We start from the raw sequence: 27,427 nt of genomic DNA, 5'->3' as shown, positions 1-27,427 counted from the left end.
GCCACAAGAGCACTGTCCCTCAGAAACCAAGGCCCAGGGACTAGGTGAAATTCAGGTCCTTTCCTGCCACCATTCTGTGACTGAGAGAAGTTGTTAGATGCCATGCCTTGATCCCGAGGTGTTTGAGGCTCACATACTGAGCCCAGGAGGTTTTGACTAGGCCAGGCTGCACAGGTATGTTTTTGGTGACTAGAGTATAAGCCTTTTTTCTCTTCCTTCCCCTCCATTTCTGATATCCTGTTGCCATCTTTCTCAGATTTATACATCTATGTATTTCTCCTTTCTCCTTACAATTAAGCATCTATCTTGTGTACACAGTGCCTTTTTTCTTCCTCAGGAACTATCTGGACACAGGAGACTTCCAGAAACTTGGCCTTTGACAGCTGGAGAGAGGGACCAGTGAGCAAAACAGCAGGTACCCATTCTTGCCCTGAAGACCATGGGATTTGCTTGCCAGGGTCCAGTCTTGCCTCCCTGAGACTTGCCCATGTCAGAGAGCCTTGTTCTGTGGTGGGGTGTTGCTGGTATTGCTCTCTTAGGGGTTAGTGTACTCTGCAGTTGTTCATGGCACAGCTTGACCTGGGACTGACCTGGTTAGTGAATGAGATCTGGGTTTGAGCTGAACTGAACATGGACATGGGAAAAAGGCATCTCCAGGCCTGGAGGTCTGAGAATTGCAAAAGGCAGGAAGGAGGGCTGAGTGAAGACTGCAGTGGTGATCACTGGCATGGAACCAAGACCCAATCTTGGGGAGGCTCCTGTTTCTTGTTTAGCTGCATTTGCAACCTGCTCCAAGGTCCAGTTGGAAGCAACAGCACAGAGCAGATCTTTATCCAACCACAAGCAGGAATAGATAGTCCTTCTCTGTTCTCTCTCTAGAGACAGAGGGCCAGGAGAGAAGGGACTGTGGTCCTGAGCTCTTTTAGAGTCACCCAAGCCGAGAGTCAAAAACCAAAAAAGCCCAAGCATTAACTAATATTTTTCTACCTGAAAATAATAATAAATCCATGTCCAGATGCCACTGTTTGTTATGTAAGTGACCCAGTAATATAAGCAGTAATCTTAAACATTAGTCTCTTATCCTTTATTGTCAATAAGGAAGTTGTCAGCAGGGTTCCTGGGAAAGAGTAGTTTTACAGGAAGGACTTGTTAGTAGCCTGGGCACAGGCCAGTAGGAGGTACACAGAGCCTGCCTAGCATTACAGAGGGAAGGAGGCCTACAAGGAGACAGGAGACTTGTAGGCAGCTGCATGAAAAGTCCTTCCCTTTCATGAAAGGACTAATTGTATGGTACATGAAAAGGAAAGGGTTGGGTACTGCTCTATATGCACAAGCATCTGACACCACATGCTCAAGGCCTCCCCATCAGCAATTCCCTCACTTGGTCAAAAGCTACCAACTGACCTTTTCTGTGGGCAAATCCCAGAGATGAGGCAAGCATACCTCATCCCAATGTTGCCTACCCCATCATATAGTCTAGCAGCAAGGAAGCACAGGAAGGATTCTCACCCCAACTCTAAGGGGTGTGGGGAAAAGAAGAGCTCCCATAAGGTACCCATAGGTCAGAGCCCTAAGATAACTGTCAAGGCAACCTGTTCTCTTTCACCCTGCAGAGTGACCAAAGGGGAAATGACCTAACAGGCACAGCAGGAGGGGCTAAGAGTATGGGAGACATGAGCTGTCCAAAATGAAATGGTAGGAGGTGACCAAGAATGATGAGTCTGAGAAGTTAGAGGCATCCAATACTCTAACAAGGATTCCAAGAATTCCAAAGTCTTCAATAAGGACCCAGTCAAAAGCCTAAGGGAGACCCAGCTAAGACACAGAAGATGGGTCTGATCTCCCATGAGCTGTAGGTGAAATAGGCTGGACTCAGAGAAGTGACCCTAAAGGCAATTTTCCTAAGCTAGTTGTTCATTGGAACATTCTTCTTATATTTCTAAATTAAAATTCAGGTCATTTTCTGGTGACAATTGCATGGAAATTGTGACATTTTAAGTCTGAACAGACATCTTTCAAATATTATTCAGAAATTTTAATGCCACATACTTCAGACTGTTCTATACTCCATTTAGTCTTTATTCAACAGCCAGTCTTCTCTTCCCTGTGCATCCCTCCCTCTCTAGAGTTGGGTTGTCAGAAATGCTGGTGCCAAGTCTGGTAGGTGCAATCAGAGGAGGAAGGAGAGATGCTCTTGGCACAGAAGTTCTGACCTGAGGAGGACTCTCCTGAGAAGGCATTACTGGAGAGCAGAAAGAAGGTTGGCACTTTCCTAGGGATGTCCTTGGCAGTGTTCAGAGTCCTTCAATGGGACCCTAAGGCACATCTGGTCCTCAGCCTCCAGGATTCAGTGTTCACTACCAAGATCTGATAGTTTTGATGTTTTGTGGCCAAACCTGATGGTTTCAGATTAGACCAGATATAAAACTTGGGCTCAGATATAAAACTTTATATCTCAGTGCTGAGATATAAAACTCAGGCACTTGCGAGGGGGTTTCTGGGGACAAGTTATAGGGTGATTAGGCAGTAGAACCCTAAGAGCCCAGATAGCCTTTCTGAATGGGGAGAACAGAACACTCTGGGCTCAGCCCTCTTGTGCCTGCTGTACCCTCATCCTTCTCTGAAGAAATGAGCCACAGGCAGAACTATGCCATTCTCAATAGCCTGAGCTCACACCTAGCTTATATCCCTCCAAAATAACATTCATACAATCACAAGCCTAGTTTCCCCTCTGCAAGGAGTGCACCAGGAATTGTCCTTCACTTGTTCCTTATGTTGCTAACAGTGATTAAGCTCCCTAAGCCTCTCACTTACAAGATAAATACCTATTTCATATAAATACATGTGGAAGACACTTTTGCTACAAATTTGCCACTTTGTCTTTCTGGCCTCTAACCCAAATGAGTGTTACACTCTGCTGTACCTATTCCAAATGGCTACCCTGACTGATCCATGCCCAACTCCTTGTGGCTCTGGATAGCCTATACTTCTTATTCTGGGCTAGAGGACCAAGCCAAAAGAAGTGCACACCTCTGCTTTTTACTTGCTTTATCCTCTAATTAAAGGCAAAGAGAATCTGTTCCCTACACCCAGGTCATGCTTCTCAAAGCACACTGAGGTAGGGATGCATGGCCAGTTTACCAATTCCAACCAGAGACTGGCCTGCTTATGCACCGAAACACAGTGCTTGCTTGCAGACTGCAAGGTCTAAATGTAGCTATTACGGGATGATATTAACAGCCATGCCTCCTGCCTAGTTTTGTGGCCCATTGGCTAAATGGTAGCTAATACTGGTTTATCTATCTTAGCTTTCACCACAAAATAGCCCAGAGTTTGAAGAGGATCTTGAGAGCACATTCTAATCTCTTTATTGCAGTGAGGTAAGCAGGATACAGGGTGAACATTGATGTTCAGAGACAACAACTTGGCCAAAATCATCACAAGTGTGATAGAAAGACATGGTAGGGACCAGAAACACAGCTGCCTAAATCTTAGAAAATGATCTTCTTCAGTGAACACTACCTTTTCCCAGGTAGACTCTGACATCAACCATTTCACCTGTCATAGTCAGGGACAGGACATAAGGATTGAATACAGAAAATGTAAATTTGCTCTGCCTTGATGCAGATGACCCCGTTCTTCAGGAGAAAACTTTATTAAGCTTTTCCTAGGTTTTGGTTTCTTCCATTGTAAAACAGAGAACTAGAGGTGAAGGTCTATGAGGCAGCAGTGGCTTTACCAAAATGATCATAGACTCTTCCGTCTTCCCTTCTCTCCCTCTTACTGGGTAAAGGAAAGTCGTCTTAAACTGATGACTAAGAAACTGGAACTTCAACCCGAGCTCCACATTCACTGTCCTTAGTTCCTCTTCTACAAAGTAGATGCTTGGGCACCTTGATTTCTAAAGAGTGTGTGCATGCACATACATGTGAATGCAGGTCTATACAATGGCAGCAGGCAAAGAGAGGGAGGGAGCATGGTGTGCTGGGGAAGGCACCGCAGTGGGCAGGACTTCACATGCCATCAGGACTCCTCCCTTTCTCAAAGGCTAATGATTCTTGGGTTTGTCTAATCATTAAAGGAAAGGAATGAAGCCAGCAGGACATCAAAGTCCAGCCTGCTGAGAGCCAACAGTAACAGATGAGCAAGAAGCTAGTAGCAATGGAGCCTGGAGCGCCAAGGAATGGAGTCAGAAGTGAGACAACGACTCGCCCAGCCCTGGGCTCTGGAGTCAGCCTGCACACCTATGACATCGTGGTGGTGGTCATCTACTTTGTCTTTGTCCTTGCTGTGGGAATTTGGGTGAGTGGGAATTAAGTAAAGCTGAAGCCTGGCAGGAAGGAAGAAAAGCCTATTACTTTGAGCTCAGAGAGAGGGAGAGAGAGAGAGAGAGAGAGAGAGAGAGAGAGAGAGAGAGAGAGAGAGAGCCCAACCACAGGTAGCTGATCCTATGGTACTTCAGGAATCATCCACTTCCATCCTGTTTCTCTGTATATGGATGACTGAAGCCCAGAGAGGCCCATGGCCTGCCTGAGCAATAGCTTCTGTGAGTCCAACGCTCCTCTCTTCTGCCTCAAGACTCCTAACTCAGAGAAGGGTCAATCCCCAGCCTTTCCTCCATTTCTACTCACATCTAGAACTAGGAGCTGAAGTCATGTTCTCTTGGAGAATAGCACCTTTCAGATTCCGATGTTCCTATTGTTCACAGAATCCACAAAGCTGAAGCCAAGTGGAAAGGGTTGAGGTCAGAGAAGTCTGCAATCAGATCTTACTCCAGCAGTCAGAGTCATATGGTCCTGGGGATGTGGAACCCTCTCAGTTCCCCATGTGTTTGCAGTTGATAACTGTTGAAAGTTATAATCATTCAGTGACAGGACACATAGAAGCACCTGGCACAGTGCCTGGCATGCAGGTTCCAGGCAATAAAACAGAGACTGTTATCAACACAGGATTCTGCTGAGAGGCCAGTGCCTTCTGACCACTGTGAGGTGGATGATCACCCTACTCTCAGCTAGTCAGGAATTCCTATGGACCTTAGTCCTTTTCTCTGGGGAGGTGCTAGTCCTTGCTTCACAGACTTGGTATGGGGGAAGAGGTTGGTAGGCAGGAGCTCAGCAGCCCCTGTGCGGTGGCCAATGGGAGAACCCTAATTCCTTTTCTTTTTCAGTCCCCTCCTTCAAGGATCTCTTATCTCAGATCTAGTCAGATTTGCTGCCTCCCACTCTGGAGTAATTTTTACTCCCGTGTCAGCTTTCTGTTGTAACAAAGCATTGTAAATCAGATTAAAGAAGTTAAGATTTGTTTAGGCTCCAGGTTTCTGAGGACTCAGACTGCATCCAGCTGATTGTTACAGCGGATGCATAGGAAGGCAGCAGGAGCATGCAATGGAGGAGCATGATGGTCTCATGGACACTGGGAAACAGACTGGGAGAGAGGAAAATGCTGGTGACAAGACATAACCATCATATCCACACCCTCTGTGACCCATTTTTTTTTTAATCAGGGCTCATTTTCCATAGTTTTTTACCACTTCCCAATAGCCCATTAGATTTTGAATCCACCAATGTATTGATACAATGATTAACTCAGAACCCTCATAAAGCACACAACTCCAAAACTCCATGTCTGATAGTGCACTGAGGACTAAGTATTTAACACATGGAGCTTTGAAACATATCAAACACAAACTGCAACATTTATCAGCCCACTATCAGTCCACATCACAGACTTTCATCATGCCCTAACCATCCCTAGTCACACTGAGCCTAACTTACACCCTCCTCTCCACATCAATACCACAGATGTGGAGAACCCACAGCTATCATTCCAGTTCTGTTAGTGTTTTGACCAACACATTTGGGCTCATGTCCCCAGAGAAAGTGCTTACACTCATATCCCAAAACAGGCTATTGCCTGACCACCTATGGCTTCTCCCAGGATCCAGTGAGCTCAATGGTACGTTCCAACTCTAGGCCATTTCAAGGAATGACCCAAATAGAGTTCTTCCTTCTGTCCAGTGTGCAGAGACTTGGGTCAGACAACTATAACAGAACCTCCTTCAGTGTGAGAGTATAGCTGGGAAGGAAGAAGAGGCTAGCTCAGGGGAGAGTTGGTCATTATGGCCCTGAGACAAATTTCAACGCATCTTTTGGGAGTAGCTACTAAGAGGGGGGAAAGGAAGGAGGTCCTAATTACCACCCAGAATGTTTTCACAGCATTCTGCTATTCCTGAAGACCCGGGACAGCCTTTGCTTCCTTTCCTCTTACTCTCAGTCCTGAGAAATGGATGGAGATCAAAACTAACAAAGATGATGTGGCTCTCCCACAGACTACAATTTAAAACTACTGACACGATCAGTGTACAGACAGCTTTGCCCTACCTCCTTTCTTGCCTTCTTTGTCCCCACAATGCCTGCATCAAGGGGGGATCAGTTAATCTGGGATGAAAGGTGGGGACTGTAAAGAGGTTTGGAAAATACTAACATCTCTGCATATTCTTTCCAGTCATCCATCCGTGCAAGCCGAGGGACCGTTGGTGGCTATTTCCTGGCTGGGAGATCCATGACCTGGTGGCCAGTGAGTTGAGCTTCCTTCTTCCTTTCCCAGGATATATTCTCAGTTTTCACCACACATGGCCCCTTCTCAGCTTTTCCTGCAGGAACTACATCAGTACCCTCCTAATGTTTTTCCCAACTCCATATTCCTCTCTTGCCCCCATCCACTAGCATCCTGAGATGCCTCTTGTGTGTGACACAGAAGGCTCTCTAGGGATTCTTTTGTTCTATCTAGAAAGAAATCAAAGATAGAAAGGGGACATAGTGTTGATAGCACTCAACTCCAGAAGTTTGTAAGCTGGGATTCCAAACAGAAACTTACAGCTCTATACTTTAGAACTGAGATCTCATGGCCCCAGAGAGTTCTCATCCTAGGTGCACAGGGCAGGGGTTGGTGCTCTAAGCTTGACGCTCAAACACCCAGGGAATAAATAAAGTTACATCTCTGAACTTCGGATGTTGGGCCCCTCAACTCTCAGCCTTTGTGTCTCTCTCAAACCTTTTCATTGATCCAGATTTACAGTGCTGTACTCTCAGCTACCATTTAGCACTTAACAGCCTCTTCGGTTTTCAGTGGTCCCACTATAGTCTTAAGCTTTTTGCAGTTTCTGACCTCAATTTTTTGTGTAACTCTTCAACCTATGGTTCTGTGTCACAGTTTTGAACATCAGGGTCACTAGTTCTCAGAGGGTTCTGGAACTCAGCTGCTGCCTCACCACTAAAGCTGGTATGCTCTGTGGTCTAATTTCTGCTCTTCATGCAACAAACCCGGCATGTTCACTGAGTAGGAAAAGAGACCCTTTAGGCCAAATATTTCAGCACTGAGATGCAGCAGGGAGTTTTGGGGGATACACAGAAGTCTCCAAAACTAACTGAAAAAAAAAAGTGCCAACTGATCAATTTATAAGCAAGAAAAGAAGTGAAGCACATTTTACTCAGAATATAATTCCCACAGTTAGATCCTTGCATGCATACAGCTTCCAGTTCCACTAATCATACTCATTAGATAAGGACCAATCACAAACCTCACACTGTACTAATCACAGACTTTTTCTGTGCCCCTGGGGAGATTCTCCTCCTCCTGGGTTACTTGAATAGCTATAGAATAGGTAGTCATTTATCATCCACGAGTCTAGTCTAGCCCAAGGTGTGCTCTTCCCAATTCAGTGCATGTTTTCTGAAGTGGTCATGACCACAGTACAGCCTCCTAAAGTAGCCATTTGTGACTTCTACAGCACCAAAGTTGCAGCATCCCTCTGAAGTTGCAGTGTTAGTCTCCTCAATGGATCCCTAAAGCATTTGAAGCATCTGAGATAACACAATGACAGTCTGGCCAGTCATCCAATTGGAGCTGCTCAATTGACAGCTGACCAGTTGAGGTACTCAGGCTTAAGAGAAGAATTTGTCAGCTGTCAAAGGACAAAGTAGTTCATAACTCTCCACAGTTTTACTCATTCACAGGAAAAAAAGTTATGAGACTTCAGAAATAAATATCCTTAATAACACTTGATGTGTGTGCAACCAATTAACCAAATACCCAGGGAGAGTTGAGTCCCCCTCCTCTGTTTCCAAATGTGGACCTTACGTTGGGCACTGGAGCTATCAAAATATATCTTGAGTGTTCTGCTATAGAAATGCACAGAGCTGTGTGGGCATATGAACAATATATTCAAACCTGGGGTGTAAGAAGGCACTGGGGTTACCCATTGCTTGATGAAGGTGCTGGGCCTCAGATAGTGAGTAGATAGGAAGCAGGAATTTTTTCTTGAACACCTACACTTATTACTAAAGAGTAGAGATGTGAGACTGCTTCCAACAGTCTCCACAAACTGATCCCAGACATTTGTAAACCCCATCTCTCCCATCAGACCACACCCTAAATTTCTACTGATCCTTGAAAATTAACTTCTTCTTCCCAAAGTCAGATGAGGGAGGTCAGACCTCTGTAGAAACCCAGACGCACCAAATGTACACATGCTCATTCATATACTCATACAGTCTCACCTTCTCCCAATCACATACCCACACCTTAAGGCAGATGCACACACAGACATTCATACAAGCCAATATTCACATGTACTTGCACAGTGCACACATGTACTATACCCACTCACTCTCACACATTCACTCATATAATCTTACACTTAAGGAACTGGCCTCCCCATACTCTCACCTACTCACTTCCTCACTTGCTCTCTCACTCACACTTATAATGCCTTCCATGTTTGAACCTCCATTTTGGTGATGCTCAACATGGCTACCTGGTCGCCACTGCTCACACTCTGCTCTCTAATGAGTAGAGAAAACCCTGACAGCCTTCAGGAGCCTCTAAAAGTTTTGGTTATCTGGGGCAGGAAGTCTCAGGACAAGGAACCTATATCTGTTTAACATGATAGACTAACTGATCTGGGAACCTGGAATCTCACAGGGATAATGAGACTTGTGCTTCTATCTGTTCCCTCATGAGGAGAAAGAAGAACCCCTGCATATGGTTCCACCATGTCTCAAAAACCACAGCCTCTAGCTGTTAATGATCCTAAGCCTAGATTGCTTCAAACTAATTCTGACCCCTGACCCTTAACCTCACTTGTGCCTTGCAGATTGGAGCATCTCTAATGTCCAGCAATGTGGGCAGTGGATTATTTATCGGCCTGGCTGGAACAGGGGCTGCTGGAGGCCTTGCTGTGGGTGGCTTCGAGTGGAATGTAAGGAAGCTGACCTGACTGCTCCACAGTGTTGAGGGTCAGAACCATCTCCTGTGCCTGGCCTTAGAATGAAAGATATCTTGGAAGAACTTGGGCAGCTGTATGGTAAAAAGAGGGAGGAAGAAAGGGAAGGGAAGGAAGGAAGGAAGGAAGGGAGGGAGGAAGGAAGGAAGGAAGGAAGGAAAAGGGAAGGATAGAAGGGAGGGAGGAAGGAAGGAGGAAGGAAGGGAGAAAGGAAGGAGAGAGAGGGGGAGAGAGATAAAGAAAGAGAAAGAAAGAAAGAAAGAAAGAAAGAAAGAAAGAAGAAGAAGGAAGGAAGGAAGGAAGGAAGGAAGGAAGGAAGGAAGGAAGAAGGAAGGACTCAGCTGAAGTTATTCAGAAAAGCTGGGATGAGGACCCAGTTCCTTCATTTCCTTGTTCAGGGGTCTTCCACATAACATGCCATCCTCAGGTGTGAAGTTGCTCATCTTTTCTACAATCAAAATACCCTCTCTATGTTCTTCCAGGCAACCTTCCTGCTTCTGGCCCTGGGCTGGATCTTTGTTCCTGTGTACATCGCAGCTGGTGTGGTCACCATGCCACAGTACCTGAAGAAACGATTTGGGGGACAGAGGATCCAGGTGTACATGTCAGTCCTTTCTCTCATCATCTACATCTTCACCAAGATATCGGTGGGTATGACTCCAAGTTGCATTCCTTACTGTGGGCCTTATGCTGAGCTCACTGATGGCAGGGAAGGAGGAAAGGAAGGAAGGGGAGAAGGATGGATAGATGGAGGGAATAAAATGAAAGCATGTGTGGATGAAAAAAAAGGGTTAAAAGAAAGATCCATGGACCCACATCACCTCAGAGAATGACTCCATCCAGAAGTGGGATAATCAGAAATGGAGGATAAATGTTTTAAGTAAATATTGATCTTTCATTCCAAAAATTGTCAGAGTCCATTGTTTCATCTTTTTATTAACTGAGCTTCTTCATTCAGCAATAATTAAAACCATAGAATTTAGAGTCAGAAAGATCTCTACAGTCACTTTATTGAACTAAATTTGGAAAACAAATATAGACGTTATGTGAATTATCCAAATCTACACAGAGTAAAGACTAGATCTGGAATCAGAATTGGATCTTGACTGCCATACCACTAGAGGGTTACCACACACACACACACACACACACACACACACACACACACACATGCATACACTATCATATTATAGATTCTGAAATCAGTTAATAAACAATAATCATGTGATGGGCTGAAAAAACACACTGAAGGGGACAGAATCAATCAGGTACTAGATTAACAATCAAATTACTTTGAGGACCAACATTATTAGATGGGGTAAAGTCTATACTCCAAGTCCCACAATAAACCCAAGCACATAGATTATCCATAATTCATGGTTGCCTGCCCAGCCAGCCCAGCAGGCCTATGCTGTGTTGTGGAGCAGCCAACAACCTGCAGTACATCTATTCTCTCCTTCCATATGCTGTCTTCTCCACCACCAGCTTCTAGTTCACTTCCTCCATCTTCCACTTTCATTCCTAACTTCCTTTTCATAATAGAAAAACAAATCATTCATGCCTAGCTATTTTAGTTATCAAAGCATTATACAGTATTATTTCCCTTTAAATTCTACCATGCCTCCATGTCTGCAAGCTCAAACCCACATTCTCTAGTGTGGCACTTTAACACCAAGACCTCACTTGCTCTCTCACTCATGTAACATCTGAAGGAACATCAGCATGGCACTTCAGTCTTCATCATTTGATGACAGCTGAGGACACCTGCTAAGGTAGGTGACACACCCACAGCAACCATCCTGGAAGCATTGGGTGGCATGGACTTGTGCTGGCCTTCTACAGACTGATATCTTCTCTGGAGCCCTCTTCATCCAGATGGCCTTGGGCTGGAATCTGTATCTCTCCACAGTCATCTTGCTGGTGGTGACAGCTGTCTACACCATTGCAGGTAAAAAGGGGGATGGGCCATTCTGATATGTAGAGACAGTGAAGTGAGGGAGGATGCTTTCGCTGAGACAGATACAGAAAGATAACAATAGAGACATGCAGAAGACTTGGGATCCTGAGAGAGACAGTGAGAGAAAGAGATGCAGAGACAAATGAAGACAGAGCTGTAAGAAGAGAGAGCTCACAGAGAAAGATGAAAAGACAGTACAACAAAAAAAGGGGATAGGAAGTACAAAGATGAAAAGTCAAAGACAGGGAATGAGAGAGACTTGGAGTCCTGCTGAGGATGGGCTGCACAGGGACGAAGTAGAAGATCAGTAAACTACAGTCTGGGCCACAATCACTCTCTCAAAAGCCATGAACGCATTCTGCTCTGCTTCCTTTGAGCTTCCTTTCTGCCATAGCAGCCCAGAATATAACAACTTAGGGCTAAGTTAGTCATCTTTGAATGATGGGGCAATCTATGTGAGCTTTGTGAGGGGAAGCAGAGAGCCTGGGAATGGATATTAATGGCAAGAACAATGGGATGTTGGTAATATGGTGACCAGACCTTGCCAAGGACAAAAGTAGTTACACCAGATCTCATTAGTCTGTAACCAGCCTCCATTGCCCTTGGGTGGGAGAGAGAGAGAGAGAGAGAGAGAGAGAGAGAGAGAGAGAGAGAAAGAAAGAAAATGAAGAAATGAAGAAAGGTCTCTCACTAGGTTTTCTGCTAAAAGGTTTCTGTGTCTTCTCTGGTCTCCTAGTGTACCTGGACACAGAAGTAGGTCATAGAGAAACCTCCTACTGATGCTGACTGATCTATCCTCTCCTTGGGTACCCAGGGGGCCTCACAGCTGTGATCTACACAGATGCTCTACAGACTGTGATCATGGTCGGGGGAGCCCTGGTTCTCATGTTTCTGGGTAAGAAAGAGGTCTAAATACACCCCACCTTGGCCCCTAGAACTTTCCATAGCCCAAAGCTATATAAATTTTCTAGGTCAACACTCCCTAAAATCAGGGTTCTCGCTACTCCGAAGGTTAGCATGCTTGCCTATTCCTGATCTTTCTATCATTCAGATCCAGAGGCTCACATGAGGCTAGGAGTAGAGCCTCAGGCCATTTCTCATACCACATCTCTCCCACAGGCTTTCGGGAGGTCGGCTGGTACCCAGGCCTGCAGCAGCTCTATAGACAGGCCATCCCCAATATCACAGTTCCCAACACCACCTGTCACCTCCCACGGCCTGACGCCTTCCACATGCTTCGAGATCCTGTGAATGGAGACATCCCCTGGCCAGGTCTCATTTTTGGCCTCACAGTCTTGGCTACCTGGTGTTGGTGCACAGACCAGGTAATATCCCCAACCTGGCTTGGCCCAGCAGGGGCTTCCTGAAAACCAATAAACAAACAGGCACTTCGGTATATAGAGGATTGGACATTATCCTGGGACTGAGTGGAGGCAAAAAGTGGCAAGTTGTGGGACTCACCTACCTACACTGAGCTAAGCCCCTCTCTGACCTAGTGGTATATCCCCATTGTTACTATTTCAGGTGATTGTGCAGAGGTCTCTCTCAGCCAAGAGTCTTTCACATGCCAAGGGAGGCTCAGTGTTAGGAGGTTACCTAAAGATGCTCCCAATGTTCTTCATTGTCATGCCTGGCATGATCAGCAGGGCCTTGTACCCAGGTAAGAGCTAATGATGCTCTCTGTGCATTGTGAATTCTGCAAGGCATTTACAGAGAAGGTATTTCTGGGATAGGTAAGCTACAGCAGGGGCTGGCAAGATTTCTCCCCTAAGTGAACATTTAAAAAAAGAAAAGAAAAGAAAAGAAGCATTTTAGACCTGTTTAGACAAGATCATCCAGCTCCCTTCTTTTGCAGATGAAGTTGCTTGTGTGGACCCTGACATCTGTCAAAGAGTGTGTGGGGCCAGAGTTGGATGCTCCAATATTGCCTACCCCAAGCTGGTTATGGCTCTCATGCCTGTAGGTGAGTCTCAGCTCCCACACTCCTTTCTACCACTCAGTACCTCCTCCAAGACTCACACCTAGGATGGACCAAAGGGCAAATAGATGGAAAGAGTGAAGAAAAAGACCCACCTCTGTGATCACTCCAACACACACACACACACACACACACACACACACACACCACACACACACACACTTCTCAAGCTTTCCTAAGACATCTGCTATGTGTTCCAGGTATTGGAGATTCAGTGCTAAAAGGCAGTTCCCTGATCCCAGGCTTTATGTGGTATCCAGAGACTATACCTGGCCTCCCCAAGGGTATAAGTCATGGTGCCCAGAAGAGCCTAAAGTAGGCATTGACCAAACCTAGGGAAGGTCAGAAAGAATTAACCAAAGGAAGGAAGTATTTCTTGGCTCCAGAAACACATTGTCAGAGATCAAGAGCATGCAACACACCATTCCAGGAAGATAATGCACCTGCAGATGACTAGGGAGGAAAGACCATGCAATTCACCATCAGCAGAAAGGATGAATAAAAGCACAGCTTTCCATGGGAATGCTATGGTCAAACACCATGCAGAGGAACACCCTTTTCTCAGAAAGCAAAGGAGGGCACCAGGTACTGGAAGATTTTGATCCAAAGATGAATGATTAGATTTTTGCTTCCAAAGGACCAATGGGCTTGGAGAATTCAGCATAGAGACAGACTATGGGAGGAAAGTCAAGGAAACATAAGTGAGGATTCTGCAATGCTCTGGGCAAGTGGCACCAATGACTTGACCAAGCCAGTGGTTCTAAAGATGATGAGAAAGCATTTGAAGATATTTGTGAAGTAAAAATTTGATTACTCAGTATTCATTAGTGACTAGAAAGAGACCCAAAGATGGTTCCAATTCTTGATCTTCAGAGGTGATATTTCATCAAAGAATTGGAAGGCAGTATATGAGCAGTTATTGCTTCCCTTTAGTAACAGCCAGTCAGAGAAATGGCAGAGATAGTGATGATACACATAGGGCCAAGCAGCTAACAAAAAGAGGAAGGAGGAGAGATGAGAGAGGGGATTAAAATAATGCTCATATCTGGTGATAAAGTAAAGCAACATTAGCCTAAGCAAAGTAAAGGATTGAGGACACATCAGTTTGGAATCCTTGAGCACTCAAGTGCTCTCAAAGCATCCAGAGACACTAGGATTTGGTTAACCATGGCATTTGACGGAAAGAGGCCCTGGGAGGGCCGGAGAACTACTGGGACTAGGGTTATCTCTCCAGTGTTGAAAGGTCATTTCAGGAGCTTGACCATCAGAAGTAGAGACTTTAAATATTAGTACACCCGCCAATATTTCTTTTGTCCAAGTGAAGAAAATGGAAATGAAAGAATAGAAAGGAAAAGAAAAGAATAGAAAGGAAAAGAAGTGGAGAGGAGAGGAGAGGAAAGGAGAGGAGAGGAGAGGAGAGGAGAGGAGAGGAGAGGAGAGGGGAGGGGAGGGGAGGGGAGTTGAGGGGAGTGGAAGAGAAGAGAGGAGAGGAGAGGAAAGGAAAGGAGAGGAGAGGAGAGGAGAGAAGACAAGAGAAGACAAGAGAAGACAAGAGAAGACAAGAGAAGAGGAAAGGAAAGAAGAAAGAGAAAAGAAAAGAAAAGAAAAGAAAAGAAAAGAAAAGAAAAGAAAAGAAAAGAAAGCTACCAGTCCAAAGCTCATCCATTTAGCTAGCTATCTAACAAGCCAGAAAAAAGCCCAGGTTTCTGTCTCCAAGGCTTCAGGTAATGAGTATAATGTGATACAAAACACTTAATTTTTTAAAAAAGCATAGAAAACATATCATAAATATTTAAAAATGCTAACAGCCACTCTCTTACTCCCAGCCTCAGAGATCCACAACTGGAAAGCAAAACAGGCATAAAGACTGCAGAAAACCTATCACTGGGATGCATGTGCTCAGGGGCAATCAAGTAACTGCCAATAGGCCACCCAGAGTCACAAAGCAGAGGCAGAGAGTAGCCAGAACCTGGCCTCAAGCACTGGAGGTCTCCTGATTCTGTCTCTTCCCTAAATGGGGCCCTCACCAGCACTCACCGCTTCCCTTTCCTTACCCCAATATTCCTGGCTTTGTGTGACTCTGAGGCAACCCTCTTTGTCCTGGCAGAGCCCTTAAATGGATAATTCCCCACTCAGCTCTGTCTCTCCCTAGGCCTGCGAGGCCTGATGATTGCTGTGATCATGGCTGCCCTCATGAGCTCACTCACCTCCATCTTCAACAGCAGTAGCACCCTGTTTGCCATAGATGTATGGCAGCGCTTCCGCAGGCAGGCTTCGGAGCAAGAGCTGATGGTGGTAGGCAGGTATGTGACCCGTGCTTTCTGAGGAACTCTCTCTCCTCTCCCATCCCTGCTTCCTGGGAAGACTGGCTAGTCTAGACCCCAGGCCAGCTCTCAGCACAGTGGGTTCTGTGTGACTTTGCATTAAACCCCACCCTAGAATAACGCCACCTCTCCCTCTTTGGAATACCAGGGCTCAAGGGTGTCTATCCTTACCTATTTAACTGCCTCTTGTACAAGATCTACAAGGTCACTGTGAGATGATAATGGATGTTAAGTAGTGGTTCTCAACCTAGCTAATGCCGTGATCCTTTAATACAGTTCCTTGTGTTGTGGTGACCCCCCAACCATAAAATTATTTTTGATACTTCATAACTGTAATTTTCTATTATGAATCATAATGTAAGCATTTGGTATGCTAGATATCTGATCTGTGACCCCCTGTGAAAGAGCTAATTTGATTGCCAAAGGAGCCATGACCCACAGGTTGAGAACCACTGGTATAAACCCAGACTGACAAAGTTTAAGGAGGGGGATATCTCAGCCCCGGAAATCTTTTGAGCCAGCTCTGGCTGTTATACCAGGACAATGAGAATGCTGTTTATCTCACCCACCAGAAGAACCTGTAACATACATCATTTAACACACCGTTGTACTGGGGACACAGGAATACATGCTATAGCCCAGCTCTCAGTGTATCCCCAGCTTACTATGAAGAGGGAACCTCAAGGATCAGTGAAGTGCAGTCTTATGGAAGATGTCCTTAAAGAAGTTCTCTCCGAATGACCCACAAGCCGTGAACATCAAGCTGTGAAAGTTGAACTTCACCTTAAATGTAGCATTTTATGTTTTTAAAAGCATAACTTAGTGGCAAGAGTTCTTATTCTCTGTAGACTAGGGATTCAGTGTTCACATAAGGGTAAGGGCTGTGTTCTGAAATCGCTGCTTCACAATTCAAGTCTTCCCGGATCTGTCTTTAGAGTTAAAGAGCACGGTCTGTCCTCTTTAGTGGTTAGAGATGTGACATTAGATACCTCACTCTTCACATTCACTGTCTGTTCCTCCCGGGTGTTTTGTTTCTGCCCTCCAGCCTGCTCATCTGTACACTGCCTGCCAGTGATCCGGCCTCTAAGAGTAGGACAGGAGAAGGAACTAGAAGCAAGGAGGACACACGGACAGTTACTGCTCTAACAGGGCCCGAGAAAGGCAAAGTGGAAGTAAAAAGAGAGGAGAGGAAACGTATTTCAGAAGTATTCTTACTCTCTGCGCCCCGAGCCTATCATTTTCAATTAGTGTGAGTTTGGCGCCATCTCCTGGCCAAATGTATTACTGCATCCGATCCATCCTAGAAAAGTCCATCGGGTTTGGTCATGTTTTTATAAAATCAGTCACCAAGAGTGAGGATCAGCTAAGAGGGGGTAAAAGGAAGAGGCAGAGACTCCGGGCCAATGGAAGGCTGGAGTCATTCTAAAGAAGTAAGCCATCCTAAACAGTGCTGATTGCAAAGAGGAAGTTTGCTTAGGAGAAAGGCATCCTAAGCAGAGACTTTTCAGCGCACGGCTGGGGTGAAAGGTATGTTTATTTCTCATCGGTGGACAAAACAACCTGAAGCCATCTAGTGTGTGAAAACGAAGGTTTCTTGAGTTCTGGCGTTCTGATTTCTAGGATCTTAATTGTCTAGATCTCTGCACTTCAATATTTGATATTCTAACCTACAGACCTTCTGCAGCCTGGGGACCACTCACTTTCCCTGCCTGATTCCCATGCACTCTCATGATCACATGCATGGCACTCTTGTAACCCTGCGCTCTTCCCACAGGTTGTTCGTGGTCTTCCTGGTACTCGTCAGCATCCTCTGGATCCCCATCATCCAGAGCTCCAACAGTGGGCAGCTCTTTGACTATATCCAATCCATCACCAGCTACCTAGCCCCACCCATCACAGCCCTCTTCCTCCTGGCTATCTTCTGCAAGAGGGTCACTGAGCCTGTGAGTGAAACACCCTGCCCCTCCTCCACACATCACAAGGTCTGGGGTGACACTCTGTCATTCATCTTAGTCCAAAGCCTTAGGACCTTTGGTCAAGCCACTGCCTTCTCTAGGTTTTTACCTATTACCATCAAGTAAAGATTCTCTCATGTGCCCAGTAAACATTCATCAACCCAAGTATGATATCTCCAGGAATGTAATAGTTTACAAAGTTCACATGGGTCTGCCATCTTGAGCACTCAGGAAAGAAAAAATTATTAAATAAGCCATAACAGCAAAGGATAATGGCCTCTGTGGCAGTGAGGAGCCAGTGAAGAGGCTCCTAAGAGAGATGCAGGAAAGACTTGCTGGGAGAAGTGGCACTTGAGAAGATCCCCAAAGCTCAATGGTAGAGGAAGGGACTGCTGGAAAAGAGAGACTGGTGAAAGTTTAGGACAGCCTGAGGTTCTGTGGTCTCTGCTCCATCTCTAAGCCTGTGTCCTATGCACAAGTAAAACAGCAGCAAGGACACCAGTGTTAACCCAGTGTGAACTCCTGGGGTGATGCACACACAGCTGTCCTGTGGCTACACTGAACTCTGACAAATGTGAGAGCGGGGTAAAGATGCCACGATGGGAACCTTGATTACATCTCAGGATAAAAAGAAGACACGGGCCCACATCTTCTGGAAGTGCCTTGAAAAGTTAAAGGATGTCATGTTCATGACTCCACACAGTCAGTGAGAAAACTCAAGGTCATGACAAAGGCTGTCATAGGAACCCTCCCCTTTATATCTCCCTAAGCAATATGTCTACTACTTGCCAGATCTACTCCTGCTGACAACAACAGAACACAGCAAGGGCCCATAGAATTCTGGGTGTTCTTGCTTGTCCCAAAGTGCTGAATTCAAAATCAATACCTCATTGCTAAAATCTCAGCCATGTGACCAGTTCATACTGGGAACATGTGGCTTACAAAGACATGGGATTAAAATTAATGTGAGGTCTGAGACTTTCTTTTATAAAAAGGAGGAGTGCAGCTCTGTTCTGATTTCTAATTCTCGTAACAGAATTTTGCAAACAGGCTCCTGCGTTCCTTGCTTAATAGAAAAACACACCTCATTCTGTTTGAATATTGAGCATCTGTGACTCGGTACTTGCCAACCTTCCTTTTCATTCCACATAAGAAAACTCTGAGCCAGTGTGCTCACACCAATGGGCTCAAGTCAACTCTGAAGCTCATCTCCACCTCTGTATAGTGCTCTGTCTGCCTTTTAAGTCAAAACACTGAGTGTTGATGGGGAACTAGATAAGATGGCAGGAATTTCCCCTGTAATAAACCAGTAGGAGAGAGATGTTAGAGCAAGGTGTCTCAACTTCCTCAATCTCCCCCACCTCACCCCCCCCCCCCCGTCTCTCTCCTCCCTGTCCATGTCTCTCTCCTTAGGGTGCCTTCTGGGGCCTCATGTTTGGCCTGGTAGTGGGAATACTGCGTATGATTCTGGAGTTCTCATACTCAGCCCCAGCCTGTGGGGAGATGGACAGGCGGCCAGCTGTTCTGAAGGACTTCCACTACCTGTACTTTGCCCTCCTCCTCTGTGGACTGACCGCAATCATCATTGTCATAATCAGCTTCTTCACAGAGCCCATCCCCGATGAAAAGGCAAGTGATGTGTTCAGGATGTGGCTACTGGAAGCAATTCCTCTGCTTCTCATGCCTGGAATCCCCCACTGGGTTATATTCTGCTGGGTTATGATCTCACCAGCTGCCAAGCAGATATCTTTTGGACGCCATGCTCACTGGGTATGAATTTCCAGGTGAAAAGTAACACATTCAGTTCAATGTTACTCATTGTCTACTCACTATAAGCCAAGTGTAGTGCTGGGGTTACAAAGATAATGGTTCCTACCAACAATTGTCCCCAGGAGAGCAGATGCCAGCACAAACTTACCTACACAAAGAGGAAGTACAGAAGTACTAGGCTTAATGAGAGGGACTAAGCACAGGTATCCAGGAACGAGTACACTAGCAATGTCTCTCTGAGTTAGACTTAGAGATGATAGATAGGTAGATAGATAGATAGATAGATAGATAGATAGATAGATAGATAGACAGATAGATAGGTAGGTAGATAGATGGATGAATATAGAGATAGAGATAGAGATATGTACATGAGAAAGAAACAAAAGAGCTCCCCATCCTCTGAATACTTATATACAACTCACTTAAAGCCTTTCTCCTCCAGCCTGTTTGGTATACTAAGGCCACAAAAATTACTTATCACTGACTAGACAGCATAAACATCAAAAATGTCACATCACCATCTGGAACCTGGAAGCCTGGAGTCAAGGCAGAAGCAGGTTGTTTTCATCTGAGGGCTCCTGTGTGGCTTTGATATGGTCATCTTCTTGAGTGTGCACATGGTCTTCCCTCTGTCTGTTTGGGACTTGATCCCAGTAGGGCCTAACCATGCCACTTAATCTTGCCTGAATTACTTTCTAACAATACTATCACCATAAGTAGCTATAATCCAAATTATGGGAGTTAAGACTTCAACACAGAAAGTCTGATAGGACACAGTGTGGCCACTGGCAAAGCCTGTGGTAGAAGTTGGGCCCTAAAACATTGAATGGCAGTCATTGATAATACTCTCACCTGTGTGGTGCCTGTGAGCTTGTAAAAGGATCACATGACTCCCACAAACAACAGATGAACAAGTGAGGCTGGCTCTTGCTATGGCCAGACATGACCTCCTGCTACTGAGGTCTCTGATTTTCCCTTTTATGAATCCTCACTCCCCAATATCAAAGCTATTCTCATGTTAGAATCCATCCTGGGATTATCTCTGACACCACTGATGTTGGCTACAGAAGTTGAGTTTTAGACCTTTGGGCCATTGAAAAAAAAGGAGATAATAAAAAGTTCAGGGACACCATCTTTTTCTCTGGTGATGGTTGACTCTCCACTCCCTCTCTCTACAACCTGAATCAAGAACAGTCCTCATTTCCATTGTCCATTCCTATCTGCAGTCTCTCAGCCCATGCTGTCCCCAGAACAAGTTGTTCTCATTGAAGCTTCTCATATTCTTGTGGCTAAAATGAATGGTTAATTCTTGTCACTATCTTATGTCAGTTCTGAGGAGAGCTAGACACCACTGGCCACATTCTGGACTTTGAAGGCTTCTTCTCTACTGACATCTGGTATATTTTTGCTCCTGACTTCTGTCTTGTTGTTCTAATCTTCTGGTCTCTTCATGGGCTATTCTTTTACCTTAGAAACAACTGCTGATCACAACCCTTTTGGGGGTTATGTGTCAGATATCTCCCATATCAGATATTTATATAACAACTCATAACAGTCCCAAAATTACAGTTATGAAGTAGCAATGTAATATCTTTATGGAGTTCCAACATGAGGAACTGTATTAAAGGGTAGCAGCATTAGAAAGGTTGAGAAGCAGTGTCCCAGAATGCCCCTGGGCTACCAATTTAACACTGCGTATGCTCAATTTTGCCTCCTCTCTATTCATTCTCTCAAGACTGAAACTGAAAATCTAACTGCCTCCAGGTAACATGAAGACACGTTGCCTATATGCTATTAGTGACACACACAGTGAACATGAAGTTCATACATTCATTGTGTTGAAACGGACAAGTCACTCAGTTCTCATAATCCCAGACAGAGGCACACTTGGGTCTGATACAGGTGGTGCAAAGTAGGTCCGCAGAAGCAGGCAGGTAACACCTGGCTCTACATGTAACAAAGCTGCTGGGGCAGGGGAAGACTTTTACTGAAGGAGAACTTCAGAGGCACAATTATGGTTGGGTCTAACACCACTGATATCAACTAGAGAAGCTGTGTTTTAGTCTTCTGGACCACACACACACATACACACACACACACACACACACACACACACACACACACGACAACAACAACAAGACAAAAAACAAAACAAAAAAGACAGTTGAAAGTTACCAGGACTATCCAAGAGACATAAGGCTTTGTTTTCCTTATTGAAGGTCTCAGAAACATTACAGACACTTCAAGCTCACCATCATATTTGTGTGCTCATTTTCCCTCTCTTCTTCTCTCACAAAGCCCCAAACCCACTCTTGTATCTTTTCTCCCTTGGAAGGGCTTCAGTTACCCATGCCATCAACTGAGCCAGGAAACAAGAACCCTGGGAGTCTCTCCTCTTCACTTGATCATTCCATAAGTCACCATATCCTATGAGTTTTACTTTCCTAACATCTCCTAAGGCTGCCACGTCCTGGAATGGATGTTTGAGATAGGTGGTTGAGAATTTGCCTAAATAAATACTTGCCTGGGTAAGCCTAGGTCTGGCTCCAGGCACTGCAAATGGAATCAATGCATAAATAAATGCAGAGACTTTTAACTTCCTGCCTTTTCTTCTCAAGCACCTGATATTTCTTTCAATATTTCTTGTTTCACTTTTCATCCATTTCCAATCTGGACCATTTCAATTCACTTTGAAAGAGCCTTGAAAAAGCTAGCTTACAGATCCCTCTCTTTGACTAAAGGCTGCAGTAGCTCTTGCTGGCTTTCAAGTTTGTTCTTGTCAGTAATCAACTCCTCCCCTGGACCTTCAAAGCTTTTCACTGGTGATCAGGCACCTGCTTCCTGTCTATGCTTGTTTCTCCCAGACTGAGCTCCAAGCTGCTGTGGAATTCCTGACTCAGATCTCAATTCCAGCACCTAACATAGGCCTGAGAGAAAGTGGCTACTCGAGAAAGGCTCATATTTGAAGAAAAGGGGAAACAATGTGGCTTTCCCAGCCTCACCTTGTTCTTCAACCTGTTTTCTATGGCTTGTGGCTCCCATGAATGAGACCTCCTCCACAGCAAAACTGCCTCTGACTTCAAATATTGTTTCTTCTTCTTCTAGCTTGCTCGCCTGACCTGGTGGACGAGGAACTGTGCCATATCTGACCTGCAGAAGAAAGCTTCTGTGAGTGTGAACAAGTCAGGGGGTGACAGCTCTCCAGAACGTTCAGGGAGGCCAGTAGTAGAGGGCCCTGCGGGAGATGGGGAAGAAGCCAACACCACCCAGGAGCCTGAACAACCAGGAGGTAGGTTGAGTGCATCTTGGGAAACATAATGGGGCACAAAGGAGCTTGAGAACAAACATAATCCCCCAAAGACCAATTTCCTGATTAGTGGTGATGTAGGACTCTTGAAAGAATCCAATCAAAATCACTCTTTCACTTTCCCATGTTACTATTAAACCAATTAGGACAGATGATGTCTAAAGACTGACTCGATAACTCATGAGGTGACTACCCATTCTCCAGAGGATCTAACCAACAGCCTAGCAGAAGAAACCTGTGGGCAGCAAACTGAACAGCATTACACCTATTGAGTTTACTTGATGTGGAAAGTAGCCTAGTTTTCCCTCATGGGACTTTGTTGGACCTCATTGGAAAAGTGTAGAACAGGCCCATACACTTGTGTTGTTATCAAAGGGATATTGCAGAAAAATGGCTACCTTTCTGCCAGGTTCTTTGAGCTACTTATGCCTTCCCAGAGGTTGTTAAATGTGTTAGGATAGTACACTAATTAAATCAAAGCCACAATGTGCCAGTTGACAATATAATGAGGTCATAAGCTTCCTGCAGTGAGATTAAATAATAATATTAGGGCATCACAACGATAGAATGACATCATTATTGAGATTTTTTTTCAGTTATAATATTCCCAAGGAAAAAAATTTTAAATTTCAAAAGTCACACCAGTTGCAAGTCCAAAGTCAATTATCTTTCCCTTATGAAGTAGAAATTTAATAAAATGTAAGTGCTGTGTTTATTTCCAGCCCTAGTTAGATAGAGTCTCACTGCCTGGATGGAGCTGAGATTCTCTCACCAGCTGCTTTACGTAGATTTGGGCAAAACTACCTCAGACTTCAGAAAGCCTGGGTATTGTACCTGCCTCTGCAGTGCCCACCTTTCTGTAACTGCAGGAAGTTAGACCAAACACCCAGCTAAGCATCACTGCTGGACCTGCACATTTGTCCATGCTCTGCCTCCCAGTTCTTCTGCATTCACTAAGTCTGAAACCCTGCATTGCCCCCCCAGGCTTGAATGGAGCCATACTTTTTGAGGCCCTTCACCTTCATTCAAGGTCCTCATACTATACAAATGGCCACTATCTAGTAGCTAAAGATGCCATGAGCTCCAGAGCCACCAACATCTAAGGCTCAATACTTCTTGCCCAGGCAGTGGTGCTCAAAGGTCAGTGGAGCAGTCTGAAAAGAAAAGATTCTCTCATAAGCACCCCAAGTAGACACAGAAATTCTCATTTCAGAAGCACCACAAGCCAAAGCCACTCTTTCTGGCCTTACCAGCCACCCCACGTAGGTTCAGTGTACTTTGCTTGGCAAAATGTAGCTTCATTTTTCTTTTGCAAGTTTTATAACCATGTACCTGACTTTGAGTGGGCCTTAAAAACTGCTTCCCCCCGCCTCACTACCTAGACTGACTTTGGCCTCTACAAAGTTTATGAGCTGAAAAGACCATCCTTCAAGCAGTTGTCTAAGTGAAGCAGCTATAAGGGAAGAGAGAAAAGAGAGTTTCCAGAGTGGGAAAGGAGTCCAGGGCTGGACCCCAAGAGCTAGATAGACAAATAGTTACAGAGATGCAGACTGGCTCCTTGTTGTTCCTTGTGTTGAGGACAAACAATTCCTGTTGATACAAAGGAAAGCCTGCTCCCTGTGAACAGCTGTACCCAAGAGAGGGAAGTGAACCTCTGAGTCAGCCATGATGTCCAGAGAAAAATACAGCCCCAATGCCTCAAGCCCAACCCTATTACAAAACACCACTGAGGAGGAATGAGAGGGACAGGGAAGGCTTATGGAGCAGATCCTTGTTGAAACAAAGAAACCTCAAAACAGGAGGGAAGCAGCCCCTTTAAGTTTAGCTTTTGTGAGCTGCGTAGCCACAAGCTCAGCAACTCTCTCCACACTGCTGGCCTGGCCCGAGATTCCTTAGGCACCTAAGCATTTGGACATCACTCACACAGCCTTGCCCAGGCCCAGCACTTGTAACCCTTACCGTGTTTTAACCACCATTCTCATTAGATGCTTAAACAACTCTTAGATGCTTAAACAACATGCAGGGCATGTCACAAGGCATGTAAAGAAGAAAGTGCCTGCCATTAAGGGAAACAGGATGATTTATTTATGCATAACCTTATGCAAGGCTGAGGGCAGACCTGGGCCAGCTGCTAGGTTCCTGACCTCCAGCTCAATGTCAGGCCCCATATGCAGGGAAGTGAGTCTGTCTGGTTTAGATGTTCCCCTTTCTGAGTAAAATAGGCTCCCCACTCTGCACTGGTGCTCTGAATGACACAGCATGGTGCTAGCTCCAACACACTATCCCTGTAATGAAATGCTTCTTGGCTGTGACCATTTGGATGCTATTGCCAAGATCACAGTTCACCCTAGAGAACAAGTGTCCTCGCCACGTGCACCCCACTCCTTCCTTCCATGTCTTACCATCTCCCACCCTCTCACCCCTTTTCCAACTTTCCCTTTCTCCTTCCTTTCTTCTTGCTCTGTTCTTTCCCCTCCTTTTCTCTTATGGCCTGTCACCCAGCCCTACACAGGTCCTGGGGGAAATGGCTGTGGAACTGGTTCTGTGGACTCTCAGGGGCCCCACAGCAAGCGCTGAGCCCAGCTGAGAAGGCAGTGCTGGAGCAGAAGCTGACCAGCATCGAGGAGGAGCGGCTTTGGAGATATGTCTGCAACATCAATGCCATCATCCTGCTGGCCATCAACATCTTTCTCTGGGGCTATTTTGCATGATTCCATGGACTAGGATTTATTTGAAATGAGTAAAAATCCCTGAACCCTGGTCATTCCCCAAGAACAGAGTCAGGCTCTCTTTCCAACTTGCTGTGCTAACTGAAGACCACAGAGGCTGAGCGTGAAAGAGTCTGTGAGGAGGACCCGGTCCTATATGTTTGTCAATGGAGATATGAAGAACTAGAATCACCCAGAGTCACATAGTAGGACTCACACTGGGTCACCAACTCCAGCTCTCTTTCTACTACACTGTCCTGTAATCCTACCTCAGAAATATTATCCCCTAGGTTTCTTCAACAATCTTCATTTTATGTATATCTTTTGGTTAGACACATAGTAAGAAAATAGGTAGAGAATTTTATAAAAACTACCCATGTACACTGGGCTTCCCACTTCTCTTACCCTTGTTCCCTTTCTGTTTCCTGTCTCCCTCTCCCTTTACCTCTTTAGCTCTCAGTGAGATAATCCCAGTAAGGAGGGTCTTATCACGCCTTTGGTTGCCGTTGTGCCTGTCAATTCCATTACAGCAAAGAGCACAGATACAGAGACAAGTGCTCCAAGACCAGAATTCTCCTTGGCACAACTCTAATTCTGGTTCTGCCCCAACACCCTCTCTACATCCTAGGAACTTAGATCCCAGCTGGGGAGATAAAATGTGTTGAAAACAATGTGAATCAAAAAGCCCTAAGGAGCAGAGAAGAGAAGACAGCCTGGGTATGGGCACATCATGGCCCTTATCCCTCTGTCTTTACTTGCCAAGATTCCTTCCCTGAAATATACCTGAGACCGTGTCCTTGAGTAAGTTCCCAGGAAGATTTCCAAATGCCTCACACTGGGACAAGGTCCCACTCAGTCCCCACAATGCATATGCTGTCTCCTTGTGACCCTGACCACACTGTTCTGTAGTGTATTTCCCTTGTAGATGGCACATGTCTAGGAGCAGGGATCAATGGTGATGCCCAACCTGACTTTGTACCTATCAACAAAAGAAGCCAATAGGTGCTTATTGGATTCCCACACTCTTAGACACCCTGTGCCTTTTGCTCTCTGGATGGTAGGGAAGACAGTTGTGGAGTTGGATTCTGGAGAGGCCACTTCTTGAGGTAACAGAAGCAGCTGAGTTTCATGCATGTAGGCTGAATGGTACAGATGCAGCTGAGAATGACCCTTCTCCCTCTTCTCTGGTCCTCTGCAATGTACTTTTGATCACCATGTCAATGATTGCTCATTCTAACTGAAGACAAGTAAAACTCCATTTCATTGACCTGCAGACACAGCTGTATCTCTGAGCCTCTCGCCTTACAACTACCGCCAAATTTTCCTTACAGTAGCTTTCTGACATCACTGACCCTTTGAATCAGAGAGTGCACTAAGCTGGTCCATCTGAGAAGCTGTATTCTCCAGCAGTGTACTGTCAGAATCAGGACCTTTCTAGTTCAGCTCTTATAATGAAGTGCAAGGTAGTGTAAAGGCAAGAGTTCCCATGGTGGGAGTCAGGGCACCTGAGGCCTGCTCCCAGCTCTCGAGATCCGAATAAATGAGAGAATTTCAAAAACTGCTTGTTCATGGGATGGCGAGGTTGTGAGTGGAGACAGAATCAGAAGCAAACAAGGAAATGGTGTGGCAAGAAGCTTACTCGTGAATGTCAGCTTTGAAAAAAACCTCCGGGGGAAAAAAAGAAGCCTTCAGTGGGATTGGGACTTAGTCAAAATCCTATAGGGTGTCAGCAGTTACCATGATCTGTTGAAATAAAAGACGTTGCAAAGGTGATGATCAAGTTGGCTTTGACATAGGTGGGTGGAGAGAACCATGGAGTTAGCCTGGCCTAGCTGCCTTGAGAGGCCTGGGCCATGGGTTTTTCAGGGTAGAGTCCATGATTCCTGGTGCACATGGTGTGCCTTCCATTTCCTGAGAGATGGAGGCACTCCTTCAGGCGGCGAAGCCTGCAAACTGCTTTATGTTTCTCTGCATGTTCCCTTAGAAGTTGAGGAAGCATGGAAACCTGACAGGATAATTGGTTTTAGACATTAATTTTGTGTACCCTGTAAACATCATTGTATCCTGGAAATAACAACTATATTGATCCTTTTTCAGGATAAAGGTATAAAACGTCCGATTGCTTTCAATAAAGCTGTGGCTTCT

At 45.3% G+C, this 27,427-nt stretch overlaps 1 protein-coding gene across 2 annotated transcripts; it reads left to right on the top strand.

The window, feature by feature from the left end:
* Nucleotides 1-27,427, top strand: Slc5a9 (solute carrier family 5 member 9). 2 transcript variants are annotated; one of them, XM_031376846.1, is made up of 16 exons: nucleotides 1-174; nucleotides 338-415; nucleotides 4,082-4,302; nucleotides 6,505-6,576; nucleotides 9,155-9,259; nucleotides 9,766-9,930; nucleotides 11,126-11,231; nucleotides 12,055-12,135; nucleotides 12,360-12,565; nucleotides 12,765-12,900; nucleotides 13,096-13,203; nucleotides 15,371-15,521; nucleotides 17,317-17,485; nucleotides 18,911-19,126; nucleotides 22,373-22,556; nucleotides 25,077-27,427. In XM_031376846.1, the coding sequence occupies exons 3-16, from the start codon at nucleotides 4,141-4,143 to the stop codon at nucleotides 25,283-25,285; spliced, it is 2,070 nt and encodes a 689-aa protein (XP_031232706.1). In that variant the 5' UTR covers nucleotides 1-174; nucleotides 338-415; nucleotides 4,082-4,140; the 3' UTR covers nucleotides 25,286-27,427. The 2 variants fall into 2 exon arrangements, with proteins under 2 accessions (XP_031232706.1, XP_031232707.1); XM_031376847.1 differs by lacking the exons at nucleotides 1-174; nucleotides 338-415; nucleotides 4,082-4,302; nucleotides 6,505-6,576 and having other exon boundaries at nucleotides 9,201-9,296.

The sequence above is a fragment of the Mastomys coucha genome, unplaced genomic scaffold, assembly GCF_008632895.1.
Source record: "Mastomys coucha isolate ucsf_1 unplaced genomic scaffold, UCSF_Mcou_1 pScaffold18, whole genome shotgun sequence".
NCBI lineage: Eukaryota > Metazoa > Chordata > Mammalia > Rodentia > Muridae > Mastomys > Mastomys coucha.
This window is presented reverse-complemented; position numbering and strand designations above follow the sequence as displayed.

Excerpts from the sequence above, each read along its gene's own strand:
- Slc5a9 (XM_031376846.1), top strand. The coding sequence starts at position 4,141 with ATGAGCAAGAAGCTAGTAGCAATGGAGCCTGGAGCGCCAAGGAATGGA. Across the intron at positions 11,232-12,054 it reads AGCTGTCTACACCATTGCAG|GGGGCCTCACAGCTGTGATC; the intron begins GTAAAAAGGGGG and ends TTGGGTACCCAG. Across the intron at positions 12,136-12,359 it reads CCTGGTTCTCATGTTTCTGG|GCTTTCGGGAGGTCGGCTGG; the intron begins GTAAGAAAGAGG and ends TCTCTCCCACAG.